Source organism: Coptis chinensis, chromosome 7 (assembly GCF_015680905.1).
Source record: "Coptis chinensis isolate HL-2020 chromosome 7, ASM1568090v1, whole genome shotgun sequence".
Taxonomy (NCBI): domain Eukaryota; kingdom Viridiplantae; phylum Streptophyta; class Magnoliopsida; order Ranunculales; family Ranunculaceae; genus Coptis; species Coptis chinensis.
This window is the reverse complement of record NC_141462.1, coordinates 13347617-13362494: the sequence shown is the minus strand read 5'-3', so window position 1 is coordinate 13362494 and position 14878 is coordinate 13347617. Positions and strand designations below refer to the sequence as shown.

At 37.3% G+C, this 14878-nt stretch overlaps 1 protein-coding gene and 1 long non-coding RNA gene across 4 annotated transcripts; both read left to right on the top strand.

Annotated features, from left to right (window-relative positions):
• Positions 1-821: 821 nt before the first annotated feature.
• Positions 822-4054, top strand: LOC147486124 (uncharacterized). Its single transcript, XR_015202637.1, has 3 exons — positions 822-1113; positions 2620-2736; positions 3768-4054. It is a non-coding gene; the product is annotated as an uncharacterized LOC147486124 (long non-coding RNA).
• A 7840-nt stretch (positions 4055-11894) lies between these two features.
• LOC147486123 (Pentatricopeptide repeat (PPR-like) superfamily protein) lies at positions 11895-14878 on the top strand. Of its 3 annotated transcripts, XM_086573129.1 has the most exons (3): positions 11914-12156; positions 12728-14352; positions 14512-14878. In XM_086573129.1, exons 1-2 carry the CDS (start codon positions 12153-12155, stop codon positions 13822-13824), a joined length of 1101 nt encoding a protein of 366 aa, XP_086429255.1. In that variant the 5' UTR covers positions 11914-12152; the 3' UTR covers positions 13825-14352; positions 14512-14878. The 3 variants fall into 3 exon arrangements, with proteins under 3 accessions (XP_086429256.1, XP_086429254.1, XP_086429255.1); XM_086573130.1 differs by lacking the exon at positions 14512-14878 and having other exon boundaries at positions 11895-12955; positions 13050-13186; XM_086573128.1 differs by having other exon boundaries at positions 11896-14352.

Here is a 14878-nt window from a genome sequence, read left to right as displayed (position 1 = left end):
GTCAGGAGTAGCAGCATCAGCATCAATGGGAAGAACGGTAGCAGAAAGAGTATTGACAGCCTCCTCAGTTCGCTTAGCAGGGACGACAGTACTGGCAAATGGTTCATTACTAGCATCTCCAAGTACGTCGATCACTAGTGTACCTGGAGCCCTACTTTCATGTTCTTCTTTCAATTGAAAATACATCTGCTCCAGTTCGTCAAAATCTTGGCCCAAAGCGTCATAAGCCTGCTTAGCCCTCTGAGCAACCGCTTTACAAGTTTTAGCGTACTCAGTTACAGAAGCCATATCCACCTTCTCCTCAAGCTCTGCAATCGAGCCGCTCATGGTCAACTTCTCCAGAACGGCATCATTATACAATCTTTTCAGCTCGTCTAACTCTTTCTTTTCTACCACTTGAACGTCCCTCACATTGGCCAGTTCGTCTTTCACTTTCTCCAGTTCTCTTTTCTTAGACTCGCTTATCTGTGCCATCTATTTCAACTTCTTATAACCAGCTAGAAACTACACAAAGACAACAAGTATTAAACAACTACTTACATATATAGCCAACCAACTACAAGAAAAGTTCAAAGACATACCAAACAATGGGTCAGATCCAGCGCCCTCAGATTTTCATCAAGTTCTTTACTATCCAAATCTTTACGCGTTACACCATAACTGTATTTTTGTGACACTAGGCTTTTTCAGTTTGTGACGCCACTAAGGCGTAGTAAGCTTGTGACGGCATATAGGCATTAGTAGTGAACTAAAACCGTCACTAGTAATCAGATAATTACGGGAATTAAATTGTGAGAGTTTTTAAAAATAAAGTGACGGCATGCCAGCGTGGTTTCTGAAAATAAAGTTAACGCTTTCAGCTCCCACGACTTCATCTCCCAAAGAAAAAATTTCTCTCAAATGGCAAAAACCCTACAAACTCAAGCCCTCCCTTCCGAATCAGTTTCCTACGAACTGATCTCTGTCATCTCTTCTCACAACAAGTGCGTTTTCCATCTTCTATGCGTCATTTTCTTTCGAATTTCGAAGCTTGGAATTGATATGAGTCGCTGGAGTTTTTCTTTCATTGATTCAGTGCCGTCTGCAATGTCGAAGATCTCTTCTACTTCCAAGGTTCAATCTTTTTTCTCCCTTTTCATTTATTAAATAAAGTCATCACTTTTACCAATTTTTGAACAGTGTAAGAGGAATTACATATTGAGTTGTTTGATTTGGTTAACTTAATTGATGTTTATATCGAATATGTGCAAATTTTTATTCTAGCATGCCTTATGCTCTAAGGCATGAGAATGGATAATGTTTTAGATGGAAAATGCATATTTTCCTTTGTAGCAGTAGTGTAACACATACTAGAATAGCTTATCTCTTGCTGGCATCTTTAGAACATACAATAAAATTGATTTAGAACTCAAAACATATGATTGTATCATTCCCCTGTCAAAATCAAATGCAAAATAACATCAGCATTTTTTAAAATTTAGTTCTCTGGCTGAATAGGCAAAAGTTTGCTGAAGAAACCTGATGCATTCTCAAAAGAACTCTGACCATAAAAAGGAATTGTAACAGTAAAATAAGAACTCTAACTAAAAAAACTGATGGTGCCAAGTGCCAACAGCTAAGCACTGGCAGTGCTCTCCTAGTTAATAGTGGTGAGAATTTGACAGGCAAAGAAGAAAAAGAGTTTCACAATTTGTACATCACTAACAAAGGCAAGACATAAAATTTTGGTCATTATTAAGTCGCTAGCGATGATCGTAAGCAACAAGTGAGTTGGAAACAGTAATTTAGGTCTTGATGATGTTTGCAAAGCAAACGTATATAACAACACCAAGCTGTGTCAGTTTTTGTCCTTTGCAAAAGACAAGAGAGTGAAATTTATAAAAGTAGTAAAATGCAAAGCCAATCAGACAAGGGGACAACACCTCATCATTATGATATTGACATCCCAACTGGTTCCCAGCCTAGCTACTATCCATTATTTGCATAAATCCCTTAGACTAGTTGTTGCTGCCTGAGCTTTTATGGTAGGTTACTGATTCCTCCGCTGGAGACTCCCCCAACTATATTAAAAACACAATACCTACAGCAAAAAACAATTTGGTTGTATCCATAGGATCCTTGGCTTAGGCTGATTGATTAGCTGCTCTCTTTGAAACCACGTTAGTAATTTCCATTTCATGGATTTTCAAAATTGCCATATTAAAATTAATAGACAGCCTAACACTCCAACATTTTTGAAGTTCTGATAATGATTAAGTACCGCAATGAAGTATTTGGGTAACTTAGTTCTGATAACTCAAGCTTCATCGCATTTGGGTATATGCGTCTGACGTTATGCTTTGAGAAATAAGGGATGTTAAAACTAATTTTTAGGCATTTACTTCTATTTATTTGACTTTGTTACTACACTTATATCTACTGTTTGCGTGTACCAATGTTGATGTATGAAGTCTATCGTATATGCCCTTTTTTGTATATCGGTTCTTTCATGGCAGCTCGTGTTGTTGTGAGTCAATGGAGGGACGAGACTAATGATGTTGGGGCTGTCAAGCAGATACTCTCTTTCCTTCAACCTCTTTATATCTAGTTATGCTTTAAGACTAATTTGGTGGGTTCCAGCCTTGCAGAACCAAAAATGAGAATGAACTAGTTGCTTCCCAAAGTTTAGAAGGACTTGAGGCTCATAGTTTGGAATAGCTTTGAGGATTCAATACAGAAATGCAAGTCTGAAATTTGGTGAGTCAACTATTATCTAATTGTGTGACATATCTGGTGAAGTATTTCATGTTTATACTTGAAATTTGAGAGAAGCACAACTATATGTTATGAGTAAGCTTTAAGGAATTGTCCATCACTTTACATTGGCCGAAGACTTCGGTATATACATTGTTATGATCTTATTTTTACTTGTATTGTTAGACTTTTTATTTATGTGCTTGTTGCTAAGTGGACATGAGTTTAGATGAAGCATATCTATTAAGAAGCTTTCCATGTGGTTGTGATATGAGAATTTGGGTACAAACTTCATAGTTGTTGCATATGGTACTTAACTTAGAAAAGACACCTATAAGAGTACGGTTATCTTAAATTAGTTGCTTGCCTGCCACCTATTACTTTTTGTCTTGAGATAAAAATGAGTTTGTACGAAATCTTTTTGCAGCTGGAACTCCTATTGTTATTGTTTGAGGAATGCCTTTCGCTATGCAAAATGGGTTTGTCGAGCGGGTCTTCAAGATATTTTATATGCTCATCTTTACATTAATTTATATTTTATTTTTTGGATGTCAATTTAAATTGTGTGAACATCTTAATTGTATCCTAGATTTTTTTTAATAAAAAATGTACTTTCTTTTTAAAATTGTATGAACATCTTAATTGTATCCTAAAAATTGTTCCTGGCTTGTCATTTCCGGCATACACTTTTAAGTGTTTGTAGTTTTCCATAAATGCAAACCATAGGGTTCAGGAAGTAGTTTTAGAATGATTGATAGGTCTAAGGAGTTGGATCTATTGTGTTTAACTTTTAATTTCCTTTTTTTCATTTATGCTCTTGTTTAAGTATCATTTGAATGTCTTGAGAAGCAGAAGTAGAACCTTATGTTTACCAGGCTACATTATTCTACTTGTTGGGAAGTGTTGCTGGACTACAATATTATTTGATTTTGGAATGTTCAACTCTCTATAATCCCCATATAAGTAAAGCTAACTTGAACAACTGTCTTACCATTTTTAGTTAATTAATAAAGTTTTCTTCTTTCTTTGTGAAGGGTAAGTTTAGAGTTGACAAGTTCTTTTCACTTGGTGGGAGTTTTGAAGGTGTTTCATTTCTGCTAGATCGTGGATACTTGTGAAGAAGATATACCTTGTAGTTGTATATTATTGCATTTTAAAATTGATAAGTGTGAAAGTTATTTGATAATAATTTTGAGAGATATATAGAGTAAATCGTGAGTGTTCATCATGTGTACTTTGTAGACTATTTTCGAAATGTGAAATGGACTATTTGGAAATAGTGAAATTTTCAGTATTGAAACTTGTGTATTTTGTGGATTAATTGTATTGTTTTTTAAATAAGTTGTCTCTTGGAGAGTTCTATATGGTACAAGACTACCAAAAAATGATTGCTCATATAGCAAAATAATAATTACTATTTTTTAAAACTAAAACACGTTTACTGACGATACCGTCACAAATGTTAAAACGCTTTACAAATTTGTGACGCCAAAATGTCGTCACAAAAAATGGGATGCCATAATGCCGTCACAAATGTGAAATCACCGTCACAAAGTTGTGACACCAAAATGCTATCACAAAAACTATTGATGCCACAATGCCATCACAAAAAATTTTGACTTAAATTGAGACGCTAAATTTCTAACGCCAAATAGGCGTCACAAAAAAGTTGTTATGGTCACCCTCCAGACCAACACCATCAAGCAAGCAACAATAGGCGCAGATTTATAACTATAATCTGACATCTTCACCAGATGCTTCTTCCTAGACTTCGGGCTCAAATACACAAGGTTCCGATCTAGATCGTCCCTCCACCCTTCTAGGAGGTCGTCTTGCCTGCTTCCATGGCAGCAACCTTCCCCTTCCCTTTACCCCCCACATCAGCAGCTAAAGCCAACCCCTTCTCAAAACTGGCCAGGTCGAGTTCGTCCCTAGACCTTGAACTCCTCACCCCCTTACCCCCAGTTCGCTCGGGCACAACACCAGACCCACTACCAACAGAGCGGTCCACGATCCTAGCCACCTTGGTGGGCCTAGGATCAGGTGCATCTGCCTTACGCTTGGCCAACCTGCTTGGCCGACAAGGCACGAAGCCGATCTCCTCTAGGTCCAGCGGAGAGCCCTTCCTCGTCCTCTCCAGTGGAGCGACCCCCATGCCATCACCGCCACTTTGGACAGGTCTCCTCACCGACCCACTCTCAGACCTAGAGGTCCCAGCTCCGCCGACAGAACTCCCATACCCACCACGGTTCTTGTTCCTCTCCTCCCTCATAACGATGCCACTGTTTCCCCTCTCCATTATCGACTCAATTGACGACTCACTATCAATTTGACCATGAGCTAGCTTCTTTTGGTTCCTTCTCTTCAACCGAATTTCCCCGCCTCCCTTCTCCACAAAGTAGTTCCCTATTTCGGGCCAAGGCCCAAAATATCGAATTCTGTGAATATTTCGGTGTACCCAAAAACCGATATATATCGGATATATCAGAGATATCTCTTTTTTTGTTGACCAGTCAAAATTTTGTTTTGTATATCGATATATAGGAAATATCGTCGATTGTATCGGAAATATCATCAATATATCGGTCAAAGTCAATAATATTTGGTCAATGTCAACAATTTATATCGGATATATCGTATATATCGGTCGATATATATTGTTATATCTGAAATTCGGATATATATCGGAAAAAAAATGATTCAATATTCGGTGGATATATATCGAATATATCCATGTCGGTGTACCAAAAAAAATGATATATATCGACGATATATTGGATATATCGACGATATTTTGGGCCTTGTTTCAGGCAGCCTTGCTTGTTTCTGAGCTCGACTAAGCTTAGCGAACTTCTCAATCAGTCCACACTTAGTTCGCCTTGTGATAACGACCTCTGAAAGACAACTAGTTCAAAGGTCAGTTCAATATAGCACATATTTTACAATAATACAACAAAGAACATAGAAACATACCAACAAAATTACAAACCATAGTCTAGACGCTAAACCCAGGGGCACAATAATTTCCAACCACCAGCAACGACCTCTTCTCCCAGGGTTCATTACTAACCCCATCCAGGACGCTGGACTTCTTGGTCAGCATCTGTAAACTAAAGTTATTGGCCCTAGACTACTTCACAACAAAGTGCTCCACAATATCAGCGACCTCAATACGGTACTCACCACTCCCATTTAACAAGTCGAAAACCTTTAACAAACGCCACATATTGCCAACGAACTGGCAGGGTGCTTTCTCACAAAAATTCAAAAAATCACAGGTTAACCTGGAGAACAGTAACCTCATCCCAGCCCTCAACTGTCCCTCACAAACGACAACTCCATAATCTCTTGGAACGAACTCCGTACTAAAAACGTCCTCTACACCACTCAGGTCGCAAATAGCTAGCTCGCTAACAGTTATACCACAAGCTTCCCTTAACTCTACAAAACTATTCACAACACGTGTTTCTATCTACAATCCTAGGAGGTAAACCACTAGAAGAAGAAGACGCAATAGCAGAACTTGAATTACTCGCGTTATAGCTATTACAGATGTTGATCTCACTTCTACCTCCTCACTCTCAAAACCTACAGACTCTACTATTACTTCATCAGATCGCGTGTCATCTGAATCAAACATGTTTATGTTGTTTTTTCTACAAACAAAGACTTACACAGGACTACTAGAGAAAGAAGACAAAGCAAGAGAAACGAAAATGGCAGAGAAACTAACCTGATACTCTAAAACCTTTGCAAAGTTCTGAAAATTGAGGGAACGGTGGCTCTTCAGTTCTCCAGAAGTGTTTTTGTGAAAAAAACCTTCAAGTTCCCAAGGCAAGTCATCATTGCACACAAACCCTAGACTGCCGTCACCATATGTAGCGTCTTTCAAATTCTACAAAACGAGGCGATTGCTATTTTGCTCACAACTGTTTGCATCCTCACATGTGCTAAACACGTGCTATCGCTCTCTCTCAGCAGATCGCTCCTCTGCACAAAGCGACCTACTGAGATGGGGCTGTGTGAGAGAGTAATATTCACATCCAATGAATATCACACACGTGTCCAGCATAAACAAAACTACTAACTGACCTCGTATCCTCGTCTTCAGAGCTCGCTTCATAGTGACTCGATCATCTCAGGCAAAACGAGTTGTTCAATTATTTATCTACCGATCTCAACTATTCGACCTAAGAGCTCGCTTCTAAGTGACTCAAGTCGATAAGAGGATCTCGCCCAAAGATGAACTCCATAAAGCTCACTCATCACAGCTCATAACGGCTTGTAACGTATATCTTTATTATATATTTCAAGACCGAAACTTCAGGCACGCATCTCATTGATTCTTCATAACTCACCATCATGGTTCGCTAATGAGAAGGAGACCTGAACCTGACCTGACGCGGGAGAGCAGGAGGCGCGAGCATCTTGCCTATAAAAAGAGGATGAGAAACTACGTCTGACCTGATTCAAGTCTCACCCCAGTAGAGATAACTTGATACGTAGGCAGTTCGTCCACACGAACTCTGTCAAATCCAACCTATCAATCCCATCTCTCCCTGATTGCCTACGTTTGTAAGGTTAATCCAAATCCAACCTTTACAATATCTTTTTTTGGTGTTTTTTCTTTATAAAATTAGGTAATAATAAACAAATATGTGGATAAATTAAGAAATATTAGCCCTTCCAAATTTGAGGCCTTAGGCGGCCGCCTAACTCGACTAAGGGTTGAGCCGACACTGAATGCAATATTTCTGTTTGGTGATCAGTTATGTATATTCAACCTGATAAATAATGATGCTATATATAGGCATATAATAGCGACATTGTTTTCACAAAACCAACTCGCAAACTGTCTAGATCCTTCTACGGTCCTAGTGATGCTTCTCAACAACTGATCTAATGATGATGCATGGTCAACCAACTTAGAGCATTTCTTGGTGGAGACATCAACTGTAAATTTGCCTTCACCATTCATAATTTCAAAATAAAACATCTCTAGGTGGAGGCAAAGCTGGAGGTATCAAGTGTCTAGCCGCATCCATTGAGACAAATTTGCAGTTTTGGATGCGGATGCGGTGCGACAGTACCATTGTCGCGCGCCACTTCTAATGTCACCCGAATTTTTTTTGACTTTGACCAGAATCACCGCGACACTACTAATGTCGTGCGATTTCCACTGTCGCGTGCTCCAACGGTAAAAAAAAAATGGCAAAAACGGCCGGAATTCTATCTCCATATATCTATACTTATTTTCTTCATCATTTTACTCAAACAACTCAACCATTTCACATTAATCCTCAACAAACAATTCAACACACACATTGCCAAAAAATAGATGATGAAGTGTATGAGCTTTTCCCCATTCAATCTTCATCTTCATCTTTGTCTTCTTTGGCAGAAGACTCGGTAGATAGTCTTGATTGATGAGGAATTTGTTAGCGTCATTTCTCTTATCAAGCGGAGTTTGGATGTACTTGCACAAGCACAAGTGCATGCTCCGAAGGCACCACATAGTGGTTCAAAAAAAGGTCTAAAAGTGAAACATAGACACTATGCTTTGACTTTGGAAATCTTGAAAACCAACTACTTCGTTGATCGTCCTATTTTTCCAAAATAATATTTCAAACGCCGCTTTTGTATAAAAAAAAATATATTACTTCACATCTTCAACGATCTCCAGACTCATTTTAAGTACTTTCAGCCTAACGTTAACAATACTGGTAAACCTAAGATAGATCATTTTATCAAGGTGGATACGTCTTTGCGTATTCTTGGTTATGGTAAGGTGGTAAACCTAAGTCGATGATCAATTATACATTTACGAGCAATTTGGCAACTAGGCATTGAGGCATTTCTGTGACGCAATTATCAAATTGTACGGTCCAGTCTACTTGCGAAGGCCAAACATTGCAGACACAGAACGCTTGCTTGCCCATTCTGCCGAACATGGATTGCCTGGTATGTTGGGAAATATTGATTGCATGCATTGGGGAAGACATAACTGTCCAACTGGATGGCAAGGTGCTCACAGTGGTCATTCTAGAAAACCATATGTTATTCTTGAAGCTGTTGCAACCAAAGACTTGTGGATATGACATTCTTTCTTTGAGATGCGAGGGTCATACAATGACATCAACGTGTTGAGCAATTCGTCGGTGTTTGAGCACATGATCAATGATACTTCCCCACCTGTTTATTTTGACGTAAATCATCATAGCTACAATATGGGTTATTATTTAGCTGATGATATCGATATATCCTGACTATGCGACACTTATACAAACAATTTCAAAATCTAACGCTCCAAAGACGAAGTGGTTCGCAACGATACAGGAAGGTGCAAGGAAAGATATTGAATGAACTTTTGGGGTGGGGTTTGCAATATAAATTTGGGATTTTGGCAAAATCTTGCAAATTATGGCATGTGGAGACAATGAGTATTGTTATATATCATAGCATATATCATATTGCACAATATGATAATTGGAGCTAAGGCCCAAAATATCGAATTCGGTGAATATTTCGATGTACCCAAAAATTGATATATATCGGATATATAAAAAATATCGGAGATATCTATTTTTTTGTTGACCAGTCAAAATTTTGTTTTGTATGTCGATATATCAGAAATATCATCGATTATATCGGAAATATCGTCAATATATCGGTCAAACTCAATAATATTTGGTCAAAGTCAACAATATCTGTCAAAGTCAATAATTTATATCAGATATATCGGTCGATATATATCGTTATATCGGAAATTGCGATATATATAAGGGAAAAAAGGATTCAATATTCGGTTGAGATATATCGAATATATCCATATCGGTGTACCAAAAAAATGATATATATCGGCGATATATCGGATATATTGGTGATATTTTGGGCTTTAATTGGAGCTAAGAATAAGAAATATGAAATTAGGATAATTCCTGATCTAGAAGAGCAACCACAAATCCCACCTACTCGGGAAAGCTACATTGAGGAGACTCTATGAGTTCAATCAAAGACTATGCATGCATGATAGACTTAAAATTGACCTCGTCAAGCATTTATGGAGTATTAAGGGTGATCGATTAATTTAATTTTGTGAATGTATGTTTTCTCTTAATCATCAATAAACTGTGTTAATCAATTTTCTTTTATTATATATTTTAATTAAACTAATATATATTCATAGAAAATAAAAGTTTATTCATACTAAAAATAACACATTACATATTCATACAAAATAAATTGATTACAATAGTTTTAACCACTTTCAATTACCTTTTTCATTACAACACCCAACCACTCACATTTTCCACACATTAGACGTATACTTCAATAAATCAAGACTTTTTCTTTCAAGGTTCGCAAAAAATTTCAGTTCTTTGACACCATCACAACCATTTAGGCATGATATCTGTGCATAGGGGTAATAATATACATATACCAATGATCTTCCTCACCACAACATGTACATATCAACAAACTGTCTCCACATGTATATTCCATACCAGGGCATCAATCATATATATATTTCAAAAATCTCACTTTTTCACCATCTTCGTCACACCTTCTTTATATTAGCATATAACTTTGGCAATGTGGTGCTTTAGGACACCTCTCTTGATCAAGTGTATCAAAATAACATGATTGTTGAGTTGATTTGCCAACGTTGGTATGTTAGGTAGTTTTTTGCAATGATAAAGAAGAAGTCATGGTAATACATATGAAATGGTTGTGAATATAATTTTGGAATTTAAGTGTGGAGTGAGAGCGAAGCAGTAAATTGAAATTTGCGTTTTTTATTTGATAGCACGCGACAGTGGTAATGTTGCGCGTGGTAGGTCCTACGACAAATTTGTGACTGTGTTCTGCCTCCACCTAGAGTTAGTTATTATTTGCGGATGTTTGCCTCAAATTTAACCTCAAGCATGACCATTGTCACCAAGTTCGGCGTTTTTATGAAAAAAACGCGTTTAAAACCCAAGATATTGGCAAGGCGTCTGGTTTCAGTTTAAAATCCGGGTTTTTAAAAAAAAAATCGGTTTTAAACGCGTTTTAAACTTAAAAAACGTTTAAAACCCGAGATTTTGAAAATCTCCCGTTTAATTTTTTTTTTTTTTTTTTTTTTTTTAAATCTAAAAGAAAACACGCAAAAAGAAAAAGGGGTTTTGGAGTTTACCTTTTTGAAGAGTGGGCGTTAGATTGACTTATTGAGACAGTTTTATTTTGTTTTGGACTATTAATAATTAATTATAACTTTTAAAATTATTAACTTATTTGTAGAACTTGATTATGCCATTATGGTTGGTAATTAGTAGTATCTTATTTAGAGTCATGTTTTGGTACTAAATCTAAAACTTCTAGTATTTGGATGAGTAATGATAATTTGATACTTTCATATATTTGAATTTTCTTTCATTTTTATTATTTTTATTTTTATTTTATGTGTCAATTCTTTTTTCCACTCTTATAAAAAAATCAAATTCTTTATCTATTATATTCTTTATCATCGGTTTTTATCGTTTCTTTTACGTATTGTACGTATTATTATACGTTTTAAACCCGTTTTACCATTTTAAACCCGTTTTTTATGCCCCACGTTTTTTTACCCTTTTTTTTTTCGGTTTTTTCCGTTTAAAACAAGAACTAAGTTTTTTTCAAATACACCGTTTTAAACCCGTACTGTACTTGCCTACTTGGTGACAATGAGCATGACACTTGATGTCTCCACCATCTAGAGATGCTCTTACACCTCAAGGCTTAACTACATCATTTTTTTTTTCGATGATAACCTTCTTGACTACATCATCACCAATCAAAACTGACGGTTCTATAATCGAGTGAAATGGAGCTTAACGATCTTAGCGAAAGGGGCTATGCGGACAAAACCAACTTGATTGGTTTCGTGCATCTGTCCTCACTTCTCTCTCATTTTTCTTCCCCCAATACCCTTTCTCCTTCGCCTCTCTCTCCCCACCCCAGATCACCCAACTCTCTCTCCCCCCCCAACTCCACTCCTCCCCACTGCCACGCAGTATACTATTAAATTTAGTGAAATGCTAGATATAAAACAACAGTAAAACACGTTGCGATATTTTGACAATTGAGAATATCGTCCGGTAATTTCTCGGCATGTCGTACTAATTCTCCAGAAAAATTTCAAAACATTTTCATTAGAGAATCGAAAATGAAAAAATAAGGCAGCACCTCGGCCATGAAGCATGAAGAGCTTAAATGAAACCCAAAACAAAATCACCAACATGTCTCATTCAATCCATCAACAATCAAATTTCCAAAAACAACCTCAAAGAAGTAGTTAATTCCTTACAACTCCTTATAACCAAAGGCATTCGTTTAAACACTACAACACTCACAAACCTGATTCAACAATGTGCAAACACTAATTCACTCCAACAAGGAAAATGGGTACATCTTTATTTACGTTTAACTGGTTTCAAACACAGTCACCCTACAACCAATACATTATTATCAAATCATTTAATTCACATGTATTTGAAATGTGGGTCAGATAAATTAGCACGTAAAGTGTTTAACAAAATGTCTGCTAGGAATTTGTATTCTTGGAATAATATGCTTTCTGGGTATGCTAAATTGGGTAATATTTTAAGGTGTAGGAAATTGTTTGATGAAATGCCTGAGAGAGATGTTGTAAGTTGGAATACTATGGTTATTATGTTTGCGAAGAATGGGTTTTGTAATGAGGCTTTGGGGTTTTATAATAAGTTTAGAAGTTTGTGTATTGGGGTTAATGAGTATAGTTTTTCCGGGGTTTTAATTGCTTGTGTGAAATTAGAGGAGTTTCGTGTTACGCAACAAGTTCATGGACAGGTTTTTAGGTTTGGGTATTTGTCGAATTTGGTTATATCGAGTTCTATTGTCGATGCTTATGCGAAGAGTGGTGTTATAGGGGATGGGAAAAAAATGTTTGATGAAATGCCTGATAGGGATGTGCTTGCTTGGACTACGTTGGTTTCAGGTTATGCTAAGGTGGGCGATATGGAAATGGCGAGGAGATTGTTTGATGAGATTCCTGAGCCGAATCCTGTTTCTTGGACAAGTTTGATTAGCGGTTATGTGCGGTCTGGTCTTGGGCCTGAGGCTCTCAAGCTCTTTTCAGAAATGATGATTAGAGGGATTAGACCTGATCAGTTTACTTTTAGTAGTTGTCTTTGTGCTTGTGCCAGCATAGCTTCACTTAAGCATGGTAAACAAATTCATAGCTATTTGATACGAAGAGTTTTTAAACCTAACGCGATTGTTGTTAGTTCTCTGATTGATATGTATTCAAAATGTGGCAGTTTGGGAGTTGGTAGATCTGTTTTTGACCAAATGGATGACAAGCTAGATATTGTATTGTGGAACACAATGTTATCAACTTTAGCACAACATGGTCTTGGTGATGAGTGCATACACTTGTTTCATCATATGCAAAGATTAGGAACCAAACCAAATAGGATCACTTTGGTTGTCATTCTAAATGCTTGCAGCCATTCCGGCCTTGTGGATGAAGGGATTCAGTTGTTTGAATCTATGACTCAGGTTCATGGCATTACTGCTGACCAAGAACACTATGCATGCTTAGTTGATCTCTTTGGACGTGCTGGAAGATTTGATGAGGTGAAGGATCTGCTTCAGAAGATGTCTTGTAAGCCTGATGGTCGGGTTTGGAATGCCATACTGGGTGCATGTAAAATTCATGGAAATACTGAATTGGGAAGAATAGCAGCAGAGCACCTTATTGACTTGGAGCCTCAATCTTCTGCAGCGTATGTATTACTTTCAAATATTTATGCTCTGTCAGGGAGGTGGAAGTCTGTGGAGAAGGTGAGACACCTTATGAATCGGAGACAAGTGAAGAAAGAACAAGCTATTAGTTGGGTTGAGGTTGAGAGCAAGGTGCACTCGTTTACAGTCTTTGATCAGTTACACCCTTTGAAAGACGAAATATACTTGGCCTTGGAACAGTTAACTGGACAAATGGATGATGATGACACTTTCTTAAATGCCATGGAGAGTCTAAATGGTGCTATCATTGTTCCAGAATTGCAATATGGGAATTCGATGGGAATTTGATTGAAACTGACATTGATTTTGTTCCTAGAAAATGCTGTCCTTATTCATCTCATGGCTTTGATCATTGCCAAATTGACTGGAGGAACTGAGTTTGCTCTGCTGACGCCAATCATTTGGAATCCGACAACTTTGCTCAATCTCAAGTAGCCAGAAGCGACATATTCAAAATGGGCAAGTGGTGCAATTGCCACAACAGGTGCAAGCCAAGAAGTCCTTACTACATGATCAGCATTTTATTGCAGCAGCATTGATAGCATCACTATTGGAGAGCTCAGCCTGCTGACTTAACAACAGTGACACCACCCCTTACGCCTTAATGATGCAGCAAGGCTTCATATTTTTGTTGAGCTGTTTTTTTCAGTTTAGACAGCTTCTCATTCAAAGGTTGCAATCGGCTGATTAATAACAGAAACGTTTTGACATTCTATTCTTTACAGAAGCGAACAAAGGAGTCACCCACATTATTTGGTCATTGGACTCTGGCCTAGGCTTGTGGATGGAAAACAAATCAGAGTTGTACAAATACTGGTAATGTTTCGGAAGCCTTGGACACCCTTTCTGTTATTTATTAAAGCAACAAATCATATTTTTGTTGTTGTTGCTATTCTTTCTTTTTTGTCCAGTAAAGGTTTCTTGAATACAACTTAGATACCAAGTTACAATGAGCTAACACTAATGGATTTGCAGGTGCCGACTAGCAAAGTCGGTAAAACCTTTGGGTGATGATACCAGAGGTCTGGGGCTCGAACCCCGCCAGCATCAAAGAGTTATTGATCTCATTTAAAACAGGATTACAAAAAAAAAAAAAAAAAAAAAAAAACTACTAATGGATTTGATATTTGTATGAGTCTGCTTTGCTTTTGTAAGGATCAATCCTGTCTCTCAACATGGATATGTAGTGCTCCTTTTGTAACTTATCTCAGAAATAGAGTTTAGCTTTTTGTACACATTAACAGTAAGATTGATTGTGGAGGGAGGTAGAGAAACCAAAAGATGTAAATTAGATTTGAAGGAGGATATATTAGTCCTTGATATCGTTTGATGTTTGCTTCTT

Bases quoted from the DNA above. Each gene is read 5' to 3' on its own strand.
- LOC147486123 (XM_086573128.1), top strand. From the start codon at position 11,965: ATGAAACCCAAAACAAAATCACCAACATGTCTCATTCAATCCATCAAC.